Source organism: Peromyscus leucopus, chromosome 3 (genome assembly GCF_004664715.2).
Source record: "Peromyscus leucopus breed LL Stock chromosome 3, UCI_PerLeu_2.1, whole genome shotgun sequence".
In the NCBI taxonomy this organism is placed as follows: domain Eukaryota; kingdom Metazoa; phylum Chordata; class Mammalia; order Rodentia; family Cricetidae; genus Peromyscus; species Peromyscus leucopus.
In genome coordinates this window covers 49,529,166-49,552,503 of record NC_051065.1, presented here as the reverse complement: position 1 = coordinate 49,552,503, position 23,338 = coordinate 49,529,166, and the positions used below count along the sequence as shown (strand labels likewise).

The window sequence follows — 23,338 nt, the reverse complement described above, 5'->3', positions numbered from 1 at the left end:
TAGACGGGACAGCACCTGCAGGCCCCTGCCAGCAAAGAGCCGGAGGAGTCCCAGTGAAGTTGGCTAGAATTACTCCCACAAGATTCATGTCTGTGGTTTTGGAAGGAGAAGTAGAGAAAGGGAGATGTAAGTTTTGGACTTCGAGGCTTACAAGCAAGGATGGGCATTGAACAGCTAAGAAGCAGACTACAGTGCTGATAGAAGAGCTGTGTAGACAAAAATTCTCAAATGTCATTTGCAGATTTTCAGAACCGTTATTAGTAACTCTCTGGATTATATTTTTCACCTCAGTGTTAATTTTTCTCTCATTTGTTAGAACAGATAGACACAGTCTTGCATCCATGAAGATGTTAAATCAATTTAGGTGCAATGCTTTATTTCTTATCTATTTTGACCCCTGGTTTCTACACAGTCCACAGCAGGAGCATCATTATTGGCTAATGCCTCACCTCTGACTCTCATGACATCACCTTTGTCTGTAACAAATCAAACTGTGACTCCTTTTGGGATGCTGGGTGGCCTTGTTCCAGTGACCATGCCCTTCCAGTTTCCCTTGGAGCTACTTGGCTTTGGAACGGACACAGCTGGAGTGACAACCACCTCGGGATCTACCTCAGCCGCTTTCCATCACAGCCTAACTCAGAGTAAGTGGGGCTCTATTTCAAATGAACACATGGACCGTCCACACCACATTTCTGTTGTAATGAAGTATGTAGGAGAAAGTCAATGTGGGGGATTTCTTAGCATGCTCATGGCTGTGTTTACATAAGTCAACTTTTTCAATATATGTGTGGTAGTGCCGGGGCTTACACTGGTGTTAGAGAAGACAGGTTCTTGCTGAGTTGGAGCTAAGGGGCTCACATCAGAAAGATCACTGACAAATCTGTTTTCCTCTCAGATTTACTAAAGAGTTTACAACCGGGAACTCAGCATGCAGCAACACTTTCCCACTCACCTCTGCCTACACACTTACAGCAAGCATTTAATGGTAAGCAAGCTGCTCGTTTCTATTATTTCTAACTGTATATAGATGCTGATTTAATTTCCTTCCAACAGTAGGAATGGAATGACAAAATGTTGAGGGGGGCATCATTTGACTGGATCCTCAGTGGCAAAAAAAAAAAAAAAAAAAACACTTTGAAGAGAAAGAGTAAGGGTAAATGAGATATGTTAGACACAAGAGGAAAAGCTTTTATTATATAGACATGTTACCTAAGCATGGATTCATAAAATAATTAAGCAAAGTCATAGAAGTTGACAAGAAGGCTCAGCAGGTAAAAGTACTTGACTTCTGTCCCCAGAACCCACAAAAAGAGGACACTAGGCACACACATGATGATACACATGCATACATGCAGGCAACACTCCCATACACATAAAATGAATACTAAAATAAACTATATACCAGTTTACTCTTGAGCATTAGGCAGAAATTGGAGCTGTGCTTCAGTCTGGAGGCAATAGGCTGTCCTTAATCTCATGGTCATTCCTGTGGTCAGCTGCCCAAAACTCATCCTTGAGAGAAGGAACACAAACCCCTTATGACATTCCTGCTCTTGATTCGGCTTGACTATATTCCTGTTCTGTGATCCAGTGGGGGACATGAGCTCTTGAGGATTGGTATGAATGTGACCACCTACAAGGAAGTAAGACAGACGGGATTCTTGATGATCAAAAGACCCCAGTGTTCCTGCTCTGTGTGAACTATCTTATTTGGTCAACACCACTCTCCCAGAACAGGAAAAAGAGGACTAAGTATTTTCCAAATAACAAAAGTTTAATTAAAACTTTTCATTTAAAAAGTACGATATAAGGCATTAAACTTGAGTCTGGATTTTAAATTGTAGAATTGCTAATTTGGAAAAGCTTCACCGACACTTCTATTACCCCACACTGAAGACAAAAAAAAAAATATTTTTAATAGATGTCATATGGGAAACTAATAAAAATAACTGATTGAAAGAGTCTCATCTAGAAATGGTTGATAATAAGAGCCCACTAGTGTTTAATTTTTTTTATTGTTATTTTTATTTATTTATTTATTTTGGTTTTTTCAAGACAGGGTTTCTCTGTGTAGTTTTGGTGCCTGTCCTGGATCTCACTCTGTAGACCAGGCTGGCCTCGAACTCACAGAGATTCGCCTGGCTCTACCTCCCGAGTGCTGGGATTTAAAGGTGTGCACCATCATCACCTGGCTAATTTTTATGTGGTTTTTTTGGGGGGTGTGGGTGAGAAAGGGTTTCTCTGTGTAGCTTTGCGCCTTTCCTGGAACTCACTCTGTAGCCCAGGCTGGCCTCAAACTCACAGAGATCCTCTTGCCTCTGCCTTCCAAGTACCGGGATTAAAGGCATGCACCACCACTAATGCACCCGGGTAATGTTTATTTCCTTATTCTTATCTCAAAAAGAGGTCAAAAAAGGTTTTCTTTGTTTTTGTTTTCAGAGACAGTGTCTCACTGTGTAGACCTGGCTGGCCAGGAACTTGTTTTATAGATCATACTGGCCTTGAACTCATTGTATGCTGTGTGCCACAAAGCCTAAGTGGCACAAATAATAAATATTTTGGAATCTGCAATCCTATATTTTTTACGACTACCTAACCTTATCATTAGAATGTAAAATAGCCACAAATAATTTGTAAACAAGTGAATAAAGCTGACTTCCAATAAAACTATATTAACAAAAACAGATGGTAGGCCAGATTTGGCCATGGGCCATACTACACTAAACTCTGGTATAAAGAATTTTAGTCTAGTTAATTTGAACAAAATCTTAGTACCTTACCATTTTATAAATTTGATTATATTGTTGATCAAATTATTTCTCTCTACAAATTAATATATGTATAGATATGTCTTACTATGAATGAAAAAGGCCCTGGTTATTTAGTAGAACTGTTAATCCAACTTTAAGTAATCGCTAACAATGATACAGTTTTTCTTCTAAGGCAGGCTGTGTTTTAAATTTTTTTAATGTTTTCCAAGATACTTGGATATGACATGAGTGAATCTGGCCGTATGACTTAGGATCCCAGTCATTTTTCTTCCCTTGAAGGGTTTCCTTCCCTTATCATTTTCTCTCAGACTGGGTCTTCATTTTCCTTACCAGGGCTCTGGACTTACGGAGACTTTATATTCTGTTGGCCCTCTGGGTCATTGGGTCCTACTCTTGCCTGGGTAACTCCTTTTCCTCTCCTTCCAGTTATTTTAGAAGTATTTGGCTGAGGATCAAATAGAGTGGTTACGTATTTTCTATAAACAGTGAAGGGCAACAGAATCAGTAGATGTGGAAACTAAGCTGCCAGCCAGCAGCCTTGCATCCTGTACCACAAGGCTGGGACCTAAACAAAGACATAGCTGGACTTTCTTCACTACCAATTTGATGTGTTCATAATACTTGGGAATTATCACATGTCATATAATGGCAAAATATTTAATTTCTTTTACAAGAACTTAAGACCTAGTCTTCCAAAGCAATCAAAATATGGGGTAGGTAGGTCCCTTAAGGTGGGCAGTGTGTGATCTGGTTCCTCTGTAACCCAGCATTGGGCATGGGTATGAGGTAAATAAATGGTAAACACCTACTGGAATAGTTTTTAGTATAGTTTTTAGTCACTGAGTTTTACATCTTATGTTTCAACAACTTCTATAATGCCATCAACATGTGAGATAAAGGTTATCTTTTTAGAAATGTAATTCACAATAAACATGCTTGTTTCTTTCTTTTTTACAACATGCCAAACCATATTTAACGTTTCTTTTCTCAGATGGAGGCCAAAGTAAAGGGGACACTAAGTTACCACGGAAATCTCAGTGACTTCCCAGCAATCAAGAGAGGAATCATTTGGCTGGCTGATGGGACCTACCTGATGGGAAAGTCTTATGTGGTCACAGGGCTGCTGTTTCTGTCGATGTTTACATTCTCGTCCCAAGCACTGTGGTGAGGAGGAAAAGGAAAGAAAATGTTACTTGAGCAAAGCCACGTGCAGGAAGGAGGAAGAAATGCTTTTGTGCAAAGCTAGTGACCTTTGGTCTCTTAAAGTTCCCATCTTCACCTGCTTCAAAGAGACTCAGCTGTCAAACCCACAGAAGTACCAATTTGATTGTTTTTTAAACCTGCGGGGAGAAAAAAGGAAGTTGAGAGGATTTGGGTAAATGGCCATCCATCCTGGGGGTTGGATCTGAACACTCTACATATAAGTGCATAATAAAAGCAACTAAAAGTAGAATTAGCCCAGTGTGAGGAGAATCAGTCTGTGTAGGGAACAGATTTGCCACAGTCAATTGCATGATGCTCTCCAGACAGTAGCCGAAGAGTACTGTACCCTCAAATGTCCTGAGCAAACTTGAATCTTCTCCAGTATGTAGCAGTTCCCAGTGTAAGTCAGCAGACTGAAGAGGCTTCAGCAAAGTTGCTGTAGCATAGTAATATATATTACTATATCTTTTAGATTTTTAAAGTCAGGAAAGTGAGCCTGTTGCTCTTTACAGACAAAACGTTGATAATGCCCTTTTTGTAAAAGGGTCTATTTTATCCTCCATTCAGAAGTAGGTACTGAACTCCTTTCTGCAGCTGCCTTGTCACCTGGTGTTGACTGGTTAGTATTTATTTCTAGTTCTGATGTGCAGAAGTGAGTGTTCACATTTCTCTTGATACTTGGGGTCTTTGTTGTTGGGCTGCTGCTTTGCTGCTCATCTCCCTTGTAGCCTGCCAAGAGCTGCAGATGCCCAGTTCCCTCACTGCACAGTGCTCTTCACTAGTGGTACTTCAGGTGACTAGAGCTGTTGATATAGACAGTGTGCACAGCATCTGGTTCTTTAGGAGTCAACCAAATAACATGTACAGAATAGTATACTGTTTTAAAGGGATGAATTCCAGTAGGAATACTGATGTGCACAAAGGATCACCTTTTTTTTACTATCACAATGAAGCTTTATGCCCCATATCCAGTGCAGTAAAAATGTTTTGAGCATTTGGAATCTTAAAGTTTTACTAGAATTTACTCAGAATGTTGATATTCAAGTACACCTCCAGATAATTAAGATTCTTTAATTCTGGTGTCTGTATGTGAATAGAAGCAATGAAGGGTGTGAAGGGGAAAACATACAATTCTCTTTGGATACATTTTATTTTGCCTCAACTACATTGTGGTGTCCCTTGAATTTTAAACTTCTGAGTATTTTCAAATTATCTAAGAATAGCATAAGCTCTAAGTGATGTAACTACTTTATATATGATTGACAGACTAGCCTGGTAATAACAAGGTTGCTTTCATATTCTCATTACATATTACCATTGTACCATTAAGTTTATACAGACAAGAGTGTTAACCAGACCCCATTTTCCTTTGATAAGCAAAAGTCCCAAGAAGCCTCTAGGACTATAATAACCAACCACAGATCTGCTCAGATTTTTATGCCTATAATTTGACTTCAAAGTCACATTGACATGCTTCATAGCAAAAAGTCAGTGAATAACTGAAAACTTTAGTTCCAAGAACTTGTTGCAGTAAGGGAAAAGGATTATTCAGAAGAACCATTGAAGCTGGGTATTCTGGCCCATGCTTGTAATCCCAATACTCAGGAGGGTGAGGCAGGAGGATCTCAGGTTTGAGGCCAGCCTGGAGTATATAGCAGTGAGACCCAGGCTAGTTTGTACTGGGCTGACAATGGGACCCTGTCTCCAAAAGAAAAAAAAAGAAAAAAGAAAAAAAAAAAAGGAAAGGAATCATTGTTATAATTTCTTGACTGTAGTAATTTTGTTTACCAATAAAACAAATACAGATGCTATATGAGCCCTAGTAGATATTTTGGAAAAATACAGGGACATTGCAGAGCTTTGACTTGAATTTAACATGTTAAGTTTCATTTGAAAGGTCTCTTAGAGAAGCTTGCTCAGCTCTTGGCTTACTCTAGCACCAGGTGACTTCTTTTTAAACATGCCTGCTCGCTCATACTGCCTGGGCTGCTGTGCTGGGGTGTGTTTAGGAAGGCAGCCTTGGACTTCACTTCCTCTACCCAGGGAGAAAGAAGTCAGGGCATATTAGTCTCTCTTCCTGCTGATACCTGTGTGTTTGTGTGTTTACATAGACACACACATTCATATAAATCAATTGCTAATAAAAGTCAAATAATGATAATTGTAGTTTCTTAAATCCATCAATTCTGAACCATGCTATATGAAGGCCCCTTGTGGTTCTTTGCCATCATTAGAAAAGAACAAGATTAGTAATTCTCTTTCCTGTGTCTTTTTATAAAATTACCTGAAGCAGGGGGCTCTGAGAATATAATATGTAAAGTATATTCTGTTCCTGTCAGTCCTGATTCCCCAAGGGCTGCTGTTAGAACCCTACTTCAGCAGCTCTTTCATGTTATACAGATGAATCAGAGTCATTTCTACATGTAAATACATTTCTTTCTATATCATAGCATTGAAAATGGTGTCCATACTTTATGGTTACCTATCTTTACACTTTTTATTACTAAAAACAAGCATATAAGTTGGTTATTTTTTAACAGAGACTTGCGACTCATGCTGTATTTTTGCACTTAAAGTCAGATTATGTTATTTTTAAAATGGTGAGTAACTGGAAAGGATATCTGTAGAGCAATGTGTATCGCTAAAGAACATTAGCAACATCCAAATGCAGAAGTAAATCAGCACACTTAGATCCCATTCATGGGGTACTTGATTCAGGAAGATTAAGCTATTTGTTTCCAACTGTCTTATATTTGAAATTGCCTTCACTAGTGTCTGAGCTGTTACTGTACATACAAGGTGATCCTCAGTATTCACAAGCAATAACAGTCAGCAGAGCTGTCCTCGGACAGCAGTGCTGGACCTCAGTTGGAGACTGTTTGGGAGCAAAGTGTCAAGCTCATTCAGAGCCTCCGAAATAAATGCAAGCAATAATTTCTATTAAAATTAAATTATAATTCCTCTCATGCTTCTGAAAACAGAGTGAGAAATCATGATTTTAAAACAATCTGGAGAAAAGATTTGGGGAAAAGAAGCCAAGTTAATCTATAGTAAGATAGTCCTTATACTTCGAAGAAATCAAGAAGATTCAATTAGTACATTGTTTTATGCCCACCACCCCTTTGATGGATGTTATTAACCCAAATTATGTTGTTTTGTGTCATAGACACTGAATAAGGCTTATTTGGGTCCCAACACTGGGGAAAGAACCGGGCATATACCTGTTTAAAGACTGTGGGTTTGACACCTGCTTGGAAACAGCTTATTGGAACTGATCTCAACCCAGAATATTTTTTCCCAAAGCAGATCTAAAATTGTTTACTATGCAGAGATGGAAAGGGCAGGCACCCCTATTCTCTCTCCTCTGGTTGCCCTCTCCCACAATCCTTTCCACCTCTACTTGGTTCAAGACTTTCTGAAATGAAAATTCTATTGTTATTGCAACTGCCATTGGTTATGAGAACTCTGTCCTTTGGGATCGTCTCTAGAACTCATTATCTGTCCTACTTGCTGCTACATTTGGAAAATGAATTTGCCTGTGTTGGTTGACTTTACCTTCTCTATTTGTAGGAGATTTTGTCATGTCCTTTGACCCCTGTGTAGAAGAACTAGGGTACTTTATTTCAGGAGTGTACTATGAAAGCACACTGGTCCTTGTCTTGTTATTATTATCTAGGTTTTGGATTTGATTCCTTTGTTTGTTGGGTTTTGTTTTGTTTTATTTTTCAAATTGAAAATAGAATGACGAAAATCTATACTCCAGGCCAAACTTGAGAACTGTCCTGAGCTTCAGCAAGAGAACTTCTGCTGACCTAATGTTCTCTGAAGGGCACTTTGACTTTTAGTTGTACATGTGTGACTGTTTGTTTTTGCTTTGGGGTTGCTTTTGGTTTTGTAAAAACAAAGCAGAAAAAAAGTACAGTAGTAGGTAAATGATCACAAACATGTTATGCAATTTTATTTTATAAAATTTTAAGGGAAAAGTTTTAACTCCTTGTAAATAATTTCTTATCTCTGGTAAAATGCTTATATTACTCCTCTAAACCATGCTCAATTCAGGCCTTTGTCTTTGTTAAGTGCCTTTTATTTCTTTCTTTTTCTCCCCTCTTTTGAAACTTTTCAGACACCCTCAAGTACATACTGATTAAGTCAGGAGATTCAGGAGAAAGAATCTCAGACTTGCCAAAATCATGTCATGTTATAATACTCTTCCTGTGCTCTGTATGTGTGGACACAAGTATGAGATGCACAGTGTGTGTGTATAAAACCAGGCACAGCTGTTCCGTGGCAATCTTTCTAAGCACTGCCCTTTGGACATTGCAGAACTTCTGCCTTGTTTATTCCATTGCTTTGAGTTGATTCAGGTGGGCAGACCGGGAAGTAGTCTTTGCACATGATGCTGGCTTCCCCTTCTGAGTATCTGTAGAAGTTAATGTGTGTGTGTGTGTGTGTGTGTGTGTGTGTGTGTGTGTGTGTGTGTGTGTGTGTGTGTGTAGGGCATTATATATGTGTTGGTTATTGCAAACATAATAAACTCGGTGAACTCATTGACTATTTCTGGATGTAATCCACTTCTCTCTACCCTTCAGATTTGGCAGAAGTAGTGTGTGAGGAAGCATCAGGATAACAAGAGTATCTTGTGGGTCAGTCTGATACGGTGCCCTATGCAGACGAGATTAAACACATGGAGGGCTAGACCTAGAATCATACAGTGGTAGTGAATATACTTTGAAGGAAGTTAGCACCCATGTCAATATTAAAAGGTGTTTTCTTCTGGAAAATTACCTGTAAGAAATTATATAGATGAATACCTTTAAAACTTCAATAAACTTAAGATTTTTAGATAGTGAGGAAACACTCATAATCTGCAACATACTTGAGGGATTTTCAATCTCTTTATTTTCCAGATGATTAGATTTTGCTCTGATTTCATGATTATTTAAATATCTTTCTTGAGCAAAATAATATGACTTTCAATATCTAAGATTTATTTATTTATTTTTTAGATGTGACATGTTGAAAGAGACTAAGTTGAACCAGTTCTCTTAAACAGTACAAATATATCTATAAAGGACCCCATTTGAGGACTATTGTAATTGGAAAAGGAGACTGAAAGGCTGAAAGAAGCAGCTCCTGCAGCAGAGCTGCCATCAGGCAGCTGGGATCAGGAGTGAGTGTTCCTTCCTAAACTACTTTATCTAGGGGGATGTCATTTAACCTTCGTGCCTCAGATTACCCATGAGACAATTGGGTATAATAATAATCACCTACCTCCCAGGGATATCAGAGACTTTACTATTTCAAAAATATTTTGAGTTTTTCTAGAACATCCTATATAATTATAGTATTATCTTCCTGCAGAGGTTGAAAAACATATGTGGATATAAAGAGCACCCTTTATGGTCTTTATGTTTAAAAAAAAAAAAAAAACAATCACTGGAATTTTAATTTAGATGCATATTTGATATTTAAACATACCATATTTGTAGTGTGGTAGAATTATTAGTTTCAGATTAAATCAAAGGAGATGACACTAAGTTTCTTAACTACCAATAGATTTTTTGTTAAAGCTTTTATGATGTTATTACTTGTGTGATGTTTTCAAAGGTTGTGAAAGTAAAGTTAGATAAAGTTTGGTTTACTGATAAATGATCCTTAAAAGTTATAGCCTCCCTCTTATACCTCCTGAATCTAATTTCTTTCTAGTGCTTGCTTGGTGATGGAAACTTAAGTTTTTACGTTTCTAAGAGTAAATCAGACCCTGCACACTGCTCCTGTGTCTGTAGGTTTATCGGGCTTTGTCATGGGGGTGGGGCAGTCCTACACCTAGGCAGCTGTCTATATTTAACTTTGCAGTTCATGCTTCTTCAGCCTATGAACAAGTTAGAGCCATCAGCTGCTCAGGCTGTAGGTGGGAGAAAGAAGATAGGATTCACTTCCTGGCTAGGGCAGAGGTCAGGGGACAAGGAGACATGATTTCCCTAGCTCCCAGGAGATTAGATCATTTTATCTCACTTTCCATTTGTGCATACTGAGTAATAATCCATGAAATGTTTCTCTTTAAAACAGCAGGGGCAAATGAGTGCTGCAATCTTTGTTAGGGCTGAATTGTGTGTGAGAGAGAATGAGTGTGGGTGAGTTTAGATTACAGCACACATCAGGGTCAGCAAAGACAGAGAGTGCACGGTGTTGAGGAACAGGTCCCCAGCTCGTGTGAGTTAGGAGAAAGCACTAGGCCTAAGCAGTTGCCACATCCAGGCTGACCCTAGAACTGGCTCTGATCTGGTCTTTCTCTAGTCCTAGGGGATTTTCTGTTGGTGGTGGTTGTTTTTCTAAAATCACTTTAGGGATTTTTGTTTATTTTTTTCTCTCCTCCCGATAGGCCTTAGTTCATAGCCTCTAAGTATCAGCTATGCAGATAAGCATACTCTTTGTTTTCCACATTTCCTTCTTGTTCCATTCTTCAGTAACAAATGTGAAAATTTCAACTCCAAGTAATAAGGTTTAGGAGTTTTGTTGAAGGTGTGAGTGTTTTCTCTGGGGAAGAGTAACAGCAGCCTAAAACCAGATATGTTGTCTCTGTTCATCTGCCCTAAAATGTGAACTTGACATCAAAAGCTAGCTGATGATCCTTTTGCCTGTGCAGACCTTGAGTTAGTGTCATGGAACATGTTTGAGCTTTTATGAAGTCACCCAGTGTGGTGCTGAGAGTTGAGTTAGTGTGTGGTTAGTGTTTGGTTGAGCTGAGAAGGTGCTCAGGCTCTGATTGAAAACAGCTTCAGTATTCATGTTGAAGTCTCCATTGCTCGTCTTTGTTCTTGCCTTTGGTGGGGAGCTCTTATGTCACCCACTGTTCCATCCACTACGATGGAAGTGGCTTGTGGTTAGATCCAGGAAGGAAAGGTGAACTGTTTCCACATCCTCTTCTCTGTCACTTTCCCATCTGCCCTCTGTCCCCATCCAACACAGAGTATAGGGGAGCATTTACATCTCAGCAGAGCCATAAGCATAGGTTATCTTTAGAGTTTGGTGGAAATACCTTTGACTACCTGATGCTAAACGACACTTTTCTCAAGCACACTCTAAGTACCACTTGCTTTACAGTGGTTCTCTGTCATCTCCTTGGGTTGTGATGTTTCTACTTCTCTGTGTTTCCTCTGGGTTCCCATTTCATAGCAATTGATACTCACACTTGGTGTCCTTTTTACACTGATACCCACACTGGTCTTAGTAGTACAGTTAAGTACAACTAAGGTTCTGTACATAGTCCAGAACTTGGGGATTTTTCCTCTCCTCATTTATATTAAAAAATAGATCGCATAGGCTGAGGGTGCAGCTCAGTGGTGGAGCTCTTGCCAAGCATTTGCGAAGCCTAGAGGTCCCTACCCAGCAGTGGAAAATAACAATAACTAGATCTCATTTTTACACAACACCTGTACCTTTCAAGATTCGTCAGAAGAAATAGGATCTTCTTTAGAGGCTTGTAACAGTCTGCCTTGCTGGTTTTCTTACCTCCCCTAGAACAGAGCTTTTTGGCTAAGGTCTTTTGAGCCAAGCAGACCATTGAATCCTTAGTCCCAATTTTAAGTTCCTCCGAAGACTATCATTTGCCCCCACTTTGCTACAGTTACATAATTCAGTTTGACCCTGAGTATGGCTGCTGGGTGCTTGGTGGTAGAGCTTTGACTGACACCAGATAACAAAGTCAGCAGCTCTATCTGTCTTCAGAGTACGCTTAGGAATCGACAACAACCAAGAATCGCCATTGTCTGCCCGTGTGACAACTTATATTTAAAATTTCACAAGCATAGTGTATTTTCTCTATTTATAACCATAAACTTTCCTTCATTCTTACTTCTACTGTTTGCAGAAACATTGTGCCCTCTCAGAAAATTGTTTTTCCCTCACACTGGCAAAATTACCAAGGATTTGCCCAATTTCAGCAAAAACATAAAAAGGAAAATAATTTTTTGTCAGTTGACAAGGGTATTTGTTTTAAATAGTTAGAAAGTTGAGCCAGGTTTGGTCAGCTTTCTTGACATTTCGGCTCTGCCTCCATAATACATTATATGTTTGACATGTGATCGAGGGACTTCTCCCATCGAGGGAGCTTGGTTTCCCTCCCATACAGCTTCCTTTGATTCGTAGCTAGCCTCCGAGAAGAGAGCCAAGCTTTGCAGTGACCGATTGTCAACTGTCATTGAAAAACTGTCTTAGTCTAGAAGATAGTGGAGTGCTAAACCATTCTTGGAGGAGAGTGTTAATTTGAACCTCCCCGGAGTTTCTCTTGTTAAACAGTGTCAGTTTTTAAGGAAAGGAAAATATTCTCTGGCTGGTGAAAATTTTGTGCGCCAAATAATGAACGTAAGTCTAACCAAGGTGACGAGGAGATGGGTGTTTTCTCTCTTTGCTTGTGAGCAAGGTTTATTTATGATTGTCAGAATTCCCGTGGAACTGCAGACCTATTTGCTATAACCTGAAAATTTGCCTGAATTATAGTTTGGTAAAGCACAGATTTCCAACCCTATGTCCAAGTTTAGCTAAGGGGAGACTTGTTTAGTAACAGAAGGAAAACTAGTTATTTATACAGTGAGTGTCCACTCTACAGAGCTGCTTCCCACCAGGGAAACGGTTCTTCCTCTTCGGTCAGCTCCACCCTACACAGATGTTATTACTGTGTTTGCAAGCCAGCCTCCAAGAAAGGAGCCTGAGAAGTTGATGGTCCTTTAGGGGGAAGGCCCCAATTACTGTGTTGCAGCTGCTCGCAGGAAGTTGTATTTTTACTAACTTGAAGGAATATATGCTGTATTTCAAATAAGTGTGTGACTTAATACTTTGGGATTTTTTTTTCCTCTAAAAACTGGACCTGAACACAAGCTTTGAGTTGGTATTTGTAATAATCTCAGGACCTGAAAGATTGTAGCATTTAGTGTGTCTTAAAAATTATGTACTGTACCAGCCATGGAGTTTTGTAAATATACCTGTCTCCCTTTTTTGTATTATTTTAGTAAATAAATAAATAAATTTATAAAAGGGGTGGTGATGACGTGTGTGTGTGTGTGTGTGTGTGTGTGTGTGTGTGTGTGTGTGTGTGTGTAAGGCTCTTTTAAGACAGACTGGTGCTTGGGCTCAGCAGGAATATGCACACACTGCTGCTCCTGACCCTGCACTGAGCAAGGAGCAGGTCCTTCGTCCTGCCTTCCCAGTGCTCTCTGCAGTACTAGCAAATGGGAAGGCACTCAGAACCCAAGCTCTGCTCCACACCCATCTTGCCCTTGCCATCTTGGTCTAGTTCTAGCACCCTATAAACTCTGGCACTAAAGCTTCTACATTTCACTAATTCCTGGTTTTAGAACTCATAACTTTCCTAAGAAAAATAGAAGGGCAGGTTTAAAAAAAAAAAACAACAGAAGAGCCTCACATTTCATAAGACCCCTGATGAATTTGGCTATGTGAGAACGTAAACATTCCTAACCGTGAATTTACTAACTAGCCCCGTGATACACTCCTTCAGTGCAGGGATTTTTGTTTGTTTTACTTTGCAGCAGCCTTGTTCATATTCCAGGTGTAGCTAGCAAACCCATTTTGAAATAAGAGCCTTACTTGATTCAGACAGAGTAGATGTTTCCTGTCTATCCTTTGTGACAGGACCTCTTACATGAGTGTGTTTTTTTTCTTTTGTATATGTTATGTGTTTGTTGTATTAAATAAAGAAGACTGTAAATATTACTTCCGTGTCTCTTGTGTTATTGCGCTAACTTGGGTTTAAATGTTCCACTCTCAGCAGGAGTTGAGAGTCTGTATTATACTGTATCTAGCACCATGGGCAATGAAAGAAAGAAAGAAACGGTACAGCAGCCTGCTCGCTGTGTTCCTAAACATTTTGCTATCACTTGACAATATACAATTGTCAAGAATTATTCAAACTTGGTATACAAAAATGTGCTCCCTTGCCATGGGACATTTGAGTTCTGTTCTACAGCAACAGAGGAAGGCTCCAAGAAGGAGAGAAAGCTTTAGGTGGACCTCCAAGGACAGGTCCAGAAGTGGCAGGTAGAAGTCAGGAGGAAGTGGCAGGTAAATGTGCTTGGGAGGTGTACATTTGAGTGGCTGAGGAAGGCAGATGGTAGAGTCCTAGAATGCAGGCTCACTAGGTTCTTCCTATAGGCAACAGCATGTCTTGTACACAGAAAATATGCACAGCATATTGATATGAACAATATGTATCTGTGCATAGAAAATATAGACAGGGACATAGATACCCAAAATATGAATAGTGGTTTGAATGCTTGTTCTCATTTTCCTTTTATATTGTGTAGTTTCAGTGTCTTGTCTTGAAGATGAAAAGGACTGCTAAGAATTTCAAATGGCATCAGCTGTTTGGAACTACCGATTAAAGACTATGGTCTTGCTGTCGTTCTTATTGGCCATGGAAGCACTTCTTAATGCCTCCCAAAAACCTCCAAAACACCTGAGTTAAATAATTTGATGTGCCAGGCAGTGGTGGTGTACAGCACTCAGGAGGGAGAGGCCGGTGGATCTCTGTGAGTTTGAGGCCAGCCCGATCTACAAAGCAAGTTCCAAAACAGCCAGGATTGTTACACAGAGAAACCCTCTCTTGGGGGGGGGGGGATGTAATTACTCAGTGATGTCATACTTTTGTACTTGTATAATATTGATGTATTAAAGTCGCCATTGTGGTATTTTTTTTTTTTTTTAGAGATTTACTTTTATTTTTGTTTACAAGAGTGTATGTCCACTTGTGGGTATATGAGTGTACATGTGAGTGCCCATAAAGGCCAAAAGAGAGTTGCATCCCCTGTAGCTGAAGTTATAGGCAGTTGTGGGCCATCTGATATGGATGCTGTGAACTGAATTTGGGTCCTCTGAAAGAAGAATGAATGTGTTCTTTAAGCACTGAGCCATCTCTTCCGGCCCCTAAAGATGCTGTTGTCATCAGTCAAGGTATTTAAAAGATCTGTTATTGGGTCAGCGAGATGGCTCAGTGAATAAAGATGCCTGCTGCCAAGCCTAATAGCTCCAGTTTGATGCTTTGCCCACATGATGGAAAGTGAGAACCAACTCCTGAAATTATCCTCTGACCTTTACATTTATATGCTCTCTCTCTCTCTCTCTCTCTCTCTCTCTCTCTCTCTCTCTCTAAATAAAATGTACTTTTAAAAAATCCATTATGGGTTTGACACTGTCTTACACAAAGCAGTAAATAAATAATAGCTTTACTATTATTCATATATACTAAAAAATTTTTGAGGCAGGGTTTCTCTTTGTGGCCTCTACTAGCCTTGAACTTGCAATCCTCCTACCTCAAACTCCTAAATGCTAGATTACAGTTGTGTAATCTATATAACCTGATATAACCTTTTTTCATCATTTCTTCTGTACATGAAAATGGAACTCAGAAAACTTTTTGAAGAAAGTCATCCAAAGAACTAAAAGGTTTCCGAATAAGCTAATAGAGAGCTAAGAAATAAGTGGGTTAGACCAATGCTGCCATGTAGACCTGAATGGGGAGCAGGTGTTTAGAAGGAAGTGTTACTAAACTGGAAAAATTTGTTAGGGTAGGCCTTTAATACCAGCAGAGGAGTAAAGAGTCTGAGTTTGGGACTACTATGATCTACATACTGAGTTTCAGGCCAGCCTGGGCTGGATAGATTAACCCTGTCTCAGAAGAAAGAAAGAGAAACTGTGTTAATAAGGAAGCAGATTTTATCTTTCAGCATGGAGACAACAAAATGGAAAGTGGTTTAGGAAAGGTCTAGATGGAGTTTCAAGCCAGATTTAACAAACTGTTGATGAAGGTACTTGGATTTTACAAATTCTTAGGGGTGAGTGTGTAGAGATTGGAGTCCAAGTATGTTTGTAGCATTACAGTAACCGTATAGGAGTACAGGCTAACATGATAAGATTGGCTGGGTAAATCAAATGAACACTTCATAGCATGTCTTAAACACCGAGCATGCCACTGCATACCTGTAATGTCGTCATCTCAGGCTCATCCTCAGCTGCACAGTGAGTTTGAGATCAGCCAGGGTTACGTGAGATCCTGTCAGAAAGAGCAGAGTGGTGTTACATTGTAGGAGAGACCCTGTGCTTTTCAAAGGACAGGGACAGTTGCCTCTTCTCCAGGTATATTCTAGTATGTCTTGTCATCTCAAAAACTTGTGTCATCCACATGTCCCTTGACGTGACTTGTCCTTTTCCGTGTGTATTTACCGCTGTGTCCTGGTGTGTATCCCTTCACTGTCTCCCCACTAATTTTTTTTTTTACTAGTAGGGTGGCCTATGTGAAGGAGAACAAGTTGTCATTAGACAGACGGGTTCGCATGGCTCCACTATGAAACTCTTGCTGAAGATGTGTTCTTGCGCCCCCCCCCCCATGAGAGTGGCTGGATCAGACATGTGGAGAGCACTGAGCAGAGTGCCTAGCACATACTGATGACGGCGACTGCAGTCATTCTTTCCCTGTCTTTGCTTCTCAATGCATGCTTCCTCTTCCCCGTTTCTCCAAAACACAGAAGTGTAACAGTCCTGTGAAGATCTGCTGTGATCACTGCTTAGCACACGGGTATGGATAAAAACCCAGCTAAAACATGACATCACGGGTGTCAGAAACGCCTGACTTACAAAGAAAGGGGGATCTTGTGTCACATCTCAGCAGTCTTTGAAAAGGTACCCGGTGCAGGCGAAGCTTTATCTAGAGCTCACTAAAGTCCATCTCTTCACAGGTAGCCTACCTGCTGCTGGCCCCAGGCTGTTCTTCATAGTCACTGGGCTACTGCAGTTCCAAACTCTGTGTAAGCACATATCACTTATAATGTGTCAGCTCAAAAGCATTCTCTTCCCTGATTATACACTTTGTCCTTCTGTCCGTCCTTTAGTCCCTCACACTGTACTGCCCCATCCTGCCAGCACCTATTACTTTTTTGGTATGTTCCCTTGTGCATGCATCTTGGTAAGTAGCATTACTTTGAATACATACAGATTTAACCTATACAATTGAAACTATGCTATAAATGTCTCCGTCCTTTCCTGTGGGTTAATCTACATTGTTCCATGTACTTGTGTGCTTCTGCGGTCTGTTGCACCATTTTTCCTAAGTGTATATTCTACCCCACTCTAAACAGCTCATTCCCTAGAGGTGGATACCTGAGGTTGACCTTAATTCCTTGTTACCACCAAAAAACAAAACAACGAAAATGGCTCAGGGGGTCTCCCTTTCTGGGATTGCTTGTTCATCTTTGCTAGCTGTTCAATTGCACTTTCTGTCTTCACTGTAGACACTCCTCTCCTGTGAGTCTTAGGTGTCGTATTTTTATCCACTCCTTGTCTTTTAACTTTGTTTATGGTGTCCTTTACTAAACAGAAAGCCTTGCTCTTTAATAGTCACATTTAGCAAGCATGGTAGCTCACACTCAGGAGGCTGAAGCAGGAGGACTGAGTTTGAGACCAGTCTAAGCTGCATAATGAGGTCTGGTCACACACGCTTTGGGGGAGATAAGAATGAGAATATTTAGGTGTTTTCAGGGGTGGTTTCTAATGTGCTTCCCTATCTAGACCACTGATTTTCTCCTTGAAGACTTGGCTTCCCTTTATCTTCTTTCTGTCACTCATCTGCTGTCTATTTCATCTTCCTCGGAATCCTCCCCCATCAATCTGTAGTGCCAGTGTTGTCCTCTGTCCAGTGCTCATGTACAGAAGGGTCTGCTTCTGAGATCTGAGAACGTGGGACTCCATGAGACTTTGTACTTCTGCATCAGCACCATACTGCTCGTCATTCCTGTGGCTTTAGAGTGTGCCTTGCATCAAGTCCCCAGTTGTCCTCTGCCCACCTGTGTTGAATGAGCCAATTGTGGATTTTTATTGTCATGTAAATTTCACATTGTGCAGGGCTGGAGACATGGCTCAGTAGTTCCGAACACTTCTTCATGCAGAGGACCCAGCTGCACCTACGTGGCAGCTCACAACCATCTATAACTCCAGCTTCAGGGCATCCAGTGCCCCCTTCTCACCTTGGTGGGCACCAGGCATGCACATGGTACACAGATAAACAAAGTGCAAGGAAAACCTCATATGCATAAGAGTTTAGTAAGCCTCACATTCTTAAAAAGTCACATTGTGCTTGGTATGGGTAGCACATGCCTTTAAACCTTGCACTCTAGTGACAGACAGGTGGATCACTGAGCTCAAGGCCAGCGTGGTCTAAATAATGAGTTCCAAGATAGCTAGCAGTACACAGTGTGACACCCTCTTTCAAAAAAAGAAAAACCACATTGCATTAAAGAATTAAGCTTTGGGCTGGAGAGATGGCTCAGAGGTTAAGAGCACTGGCTACTACTCTTCCAGAGGTCCTGAGTTCAATTCCCAGCACCCACGTGGTGGCTTAAAACCATCTGTATGTAATGAGATCTGGCTCCCTCTTCTGGCCTGCAGGGATACATGCAAACAACACTATATACATAATAAATAAATCTTTACAAAAAAAAAAAGCTGAGGACATAGAGAGTTGGCTTAGGAGTTAAGAGCTCTGGCTGCTCCTCCAGAGGACCTGGGTGAGTTCTAGCACCCATGTGGCAGTTCACAACAATCTGAAACACCAGTCCTGGAGGATCCAATGCCCTTTGGCCTTCTTGGGGAACCAGGCACACACACACACACACACACACACACACACACACACACACACACACACACGGTGCACAGTTACACATGCAGGCAAAATACCTATACACATAAAAAAAAATTAAGCTTTTCTTAGTTACTTTTCTATTGCTGTGAAGAGACACTCTGACCAAGACAACTTTTAAAGCATTGGTGCTTGCTTAAAGTTTCAGAGGGTTAGTCCATTATCATCATGGCGGGGAGCATGGTGGCAGACAGGCACACATGGTGCTAGAGCAGTAGCTGAGAGCTCACATCTTATCCCCAGGCACAAGGCAGAGAGAGAACTGGACCTGGTACGGATTCTTAAAACCTCAAAGCACACCCCAAGTGACACTTCCTCCAACAAGGCCACACACCTCCTAAACTTTCTCAAAACTGTTCTGCCAACAAGGGACCTAGCATTCAAACAAATGGGCCTATGAGGGCCATTCCCTTTCAGACCACCACAAAGTTGGAATTTTTCTTTAGATAGAATTCAATTTGTAGAGTCGTTTAAGAATAGAATACAGGCCAGGTGGTGGTGGCACATGCCTTTAATTCCAGCACTCGAAAGGCAAAGGCTGCCAGGTCTCTCTGAGTTCAAGGCCAGCCTGGAGCAAGATCCAGGACAGGCTCCAAAGCTACACAGAGAAACCCTGTCTTGAAAAAAAAATAATGATAATAAATAAATACAGATTTCTTTGTGGTATATTGATTTGTTCATTTTTTCAGATGGCTTATGCCTTCTGTGCTCTACACTTCTCTGTAGAGGTCTTTACATAGTGTAATTTAGGTTATTGATGGTATAGTCTAAGGAAATATCCTAGTCTCTATTATTTGATTTTTGTTACTTGTGTTAAAGAATGTAATTAGTCAAGCATGGTCACACACTTCTGTAACCTTAGCACTCAAAAAGCTGAGGCAGAGGGATCCTGAGTTTGAGGTCAACCTTGTCCACACAGAGAGACTGTCAAATGTCAAAGCAGGAGTTGCAGGGGACGGTGGAGTTAGGCAGAGAAAGTAATAAGGGAAGAAAGGAAGCCGTAGTATTAGGGGCTGGAGACATGCTCAGCACTTAAGATCACTTGTTGCTCTTGCAAAGGATCCAGGTTTAATTACCAGCAACCACATGGCGGCTCATAAACCATCTGTAACTCCCAGGGTGTTCACCCCCTCTTCTGGCCTCCCTGGGCTCCAGGCAGGCACATGATACACAAACATACATGCAGACAAAACACACATAAATAATAATTAAAGTCCTTCGAAAGTAACATTAGATTTGAGGGTGGCAGGATAGAATTCTTTTAATGGAGAAAGTCCTAGGAAAGACACAGAGAAAGAGTTGGGATGCATGGTGTTTAAACTGGAGCTAGCGACCCTGGGCTCTTGCTGTCTCCTGTCGGCCTCCTGATTGTTGAGACTGCGTGCCTCCTCGTCCAATTTACTGCAATGCCTGTCTGTGTGGCACGGTCTTGCCCTCCCTCGTCTTTCTTCCTCTTCTGAATGCTGCAAGTGTGCATAAGATGCTTCATTGACTGTGAACTGTCCTTCCCTCTCCCTGTCCTCTGCTTTCCCTTTTCTTTCTCAGTTTTTTTTTTCCTTCTTTTTTGCTGTGCTAGAAACAGGGCTCAGACACTCCACCACTGAGCCCCTACCCCTGCCCTTGCCACACATGATTCCTTTCCCTCACCACCTCCCTCACTGCTGTTTTTGTGCACAGAAAGTCCTTCTGGGGCTGGAGAGATGGCTCAGAGGTTTAAGAGCACCGGCTGCTCTTCCAGAGGTCCTGAGTTCAGTTCCCAGCAACCACATGGTGGCTCACAGCCATCTGTAATGGGATCTGGTGCCCTCTTCTGGCCTGCATGCAGAACACTGTATATACATAACAAATAACTAAATCTAAAAAAAAAGAACTTCTGATGCAGTTCCCTGAGTGCTGGGTTACAGGTTTACACTCTCACACCCAAATAGCCACTAAGTTTTCAAATTTGTTGATATACCCAGCACCTTTGCTAAGCGTTTTTAATTTTGGTGGTAGTGGTATTGGGGATTGAACCCAGAACCTCAGAGAGAAAGCGTGAGCTGGACGCCTGAGCTACATCCTGGCACTAAGCTTTCATATTCTAGTCATTCCTGATCTTGTTTTATTGGATTTCTAGTAAAATCTGATAAAAAATCTAAGTGTTGTTTTTCAGAAGTGGAGTTCTGTGTATTGAGCGTAGGGCCGGAACATGCTTGGCAGGCACTGTAGCACTGACCTGCATCTCTAACCTGCTGGAGACGATCTGTCGAAACAGTGATGGGTTCTTTCCACATCCAGGCCTTTTTGTTTCTTGGGGCATTAGACTGGGTGTCTATCATGAGTTTCTATATTAAGTGTGGTGCTTATGCTAATTTTAGTTGTATTTTATGAGATGGGCTCAGGCTAGCCTGGACCTCAGCTGCCTTCACCTCCCAGTCCCGAGATTACAGACTTGTGCCGTCACACCAGGTGTACAGTTTTGATGTATACTATTTATGAAATTAAAGGTGCTTGGGAATGTAGACCATGTGCACAAGTTGAATTATTTTTCATAATATTTACATAGAAGACGCTCACAGAAAATACTTAGAAACCCACTCACGGCTCCCTCTATTTGTACACTCTTTCATGTCTCTCTCAGCTTTCATACTCCATTTTGATTGTGTACATCTTCTCTTATTCACTCTTGTCATCCTCTTTACTAATCTTTCAAAGAACTCTGAACGTCACTGGGTACATACTCATTGTGGTTGTATTTTTTAAGAAGATTTATTTCTATGTGTATGGTGCTTTTCCTGATTATATATATGTGCACCACATACATGCAGTGCCTTCTCATGAAAGCCAGAAGACACCATCTGCCCTGGAGCTGTCCCCACAGGAGGCTTGAGCACTGGAGACTGAGCTCAGGTCCTCTTGGAGAAGCACATGTGCTCTTAACTGATGAGCCACCTCTCCAGACCCTAGTTTCCACTTTTTAATTATATCTGACCTAGCCTCACAGGTATAAAATAGCATCATATTACTCATGTTGTACTTTTCCCTTTTTGTGTGCCTATTAAGTAGTATATTAAGTATAATATTAGTATATCCCCAATTTATCATAAAATTATATATTTCAGGAAAGTTTCCAGATGGGCTTTTTGTGGACTAAACTTTTCAAGTCTAATGTTTAAATAGCAGGTGAACTGAATATAATATGAACTGAATATGTTATTTTTCATTTATCACTTAATGGTGTGGTTTCATTGCTTTGCTTTCCTCCCTGAGGCTTCTGTTTGGAAAGCTAATATCATCCTAATGCTTTGTTTCGGTGCTCTCAAATTTCACTATTTTGTGTCCAAGTTTGGGTTTTTCCTCTGTTCTTTTGGTGCTCCAGGAGACCTTTGAGTTAGTGATTTTTTTTTTTGTTTGTTTGTTTTTTGTTTTTTGTTTTTTTGTTTTTGGAGACAGGGTTTCTCTGTGTAGATTTGCGCCTTTTCCTGGAACTCACTTGGTAGCCCAGGCTGGCCTCGAACTCACAGAGATCCGCCTGGCTCTGCCTCCCGAGTGCTGGGATTAAAGGCATGTGCCACCACCGCCCAGCTGAGTTGGTGATTTTTATTGTTTGTTTTAAAATATTCTCACAATTTCTTTATTCTTTGTTTGTTTTGTTTTGTTTTGTTTTTCAAGACAGGGTTTCTCTGTGTAGCTTTGCGCCTTTCCTGGAACTCGCTTTGTAGATCAGGCTGGCCTCAACTCACAGAGATCCGCCTGCCTCTGCCTCCTGAGTGCTGGGATTAAAGGCGTGCACCACCACAACACCACCACCACCACCACCACCACCACCACCACCACCACCACCACCACCACCCACCACCACCACCACCACCGCCCGGCTTCTTTATTCTCTTAACTGCATCTATTTTCTGTTTTGCTGAGACTTTGTATTGCCTCTCTTTTATTTTCGTATTTTCCATGTCTTTTTCTACTGTTTTTGTTTTTGTTTTGGTTTTTTTTTTTTTTTTTGGATTTTGAGGTAGGGTCTCATGTACCCAGACTGGCCTTGAACTTGAGATATAGCTGAGGCTGGCTTTGATCTTCTCTTACCCTTGTGTTCACCGTCTTGGTGCTGGGGTCACAGAGATCACAGGTATGCACCACCACACCGGGTTTATACACCTCTGGAGGTCTAACAGCAGGCAGACACTCCCAGCTGAGCTACATCCCAGCCCAGATGTGCCCGTTCCGAGTCCTGTTCCCCTTGGGTTTATCTAGTGTGCTGCTCGTTTATTTTCTCGTTGTGACTGTACGTTTAAAGTGACGGGTTATTTTAGCCCGTTTCTGTGTTTCCCTGGGTTTGTGGACGTTCTTAGATGACCAGCAAGTCAGTGGGAGCACCAGACACTGTATCTTGTGCCTACTGCTCTCTGTAACTTGCTTACAGTGTCATCCTACACAGATCTCTGTTCTTTGGAATGTTAGCTATGGTTCCTTTGAGCCCCGGATTTAAAGTGCTTTGTTGTTGTTTTGCTTTGTTTTTTTATATGTGTATACATAGGGGTGTCTTTTTTCACTTGCATGTATGTTTGTACACCCCTTGCATGATTTGTTCCTATGGAACTGGAATTATAGGTGTTTCTGAGCCACTATGTGGCTGCTGGGAATTGAACTCCAAGTCCTCTGGAAGAACAGTTAA

At 41.0% G+C, this 23,338-nt stretch overlaps 1 protein-coding gene across 1 annotated transcript in view; it reads left to right on the top strand.

Annotated features, from left to right (window-relative positions):
- The window catches only part of Ubn2 (ubinuclein 2), a 76,949-nt gene extending 63,243 nt beyond the window's left edge, over positions 1-13,706 (top strand). Inside the window, 3 exon segments of the mRNA XM_028889313.2 lie at positions 413-644; positions 899-988; positions 3,766-13,706. Of these exon segments, the coding sequence (XP_028745146.1) occupies positions 413-644; positions 899-988; positions 3,766-3,815 (372 nt within the window). The 3' untranslated portion in view covers positions 3,816-13,706.
- The last annotated feature ends 9,632 nt before the right edge of the window (positions 13,707-23,338 follow it).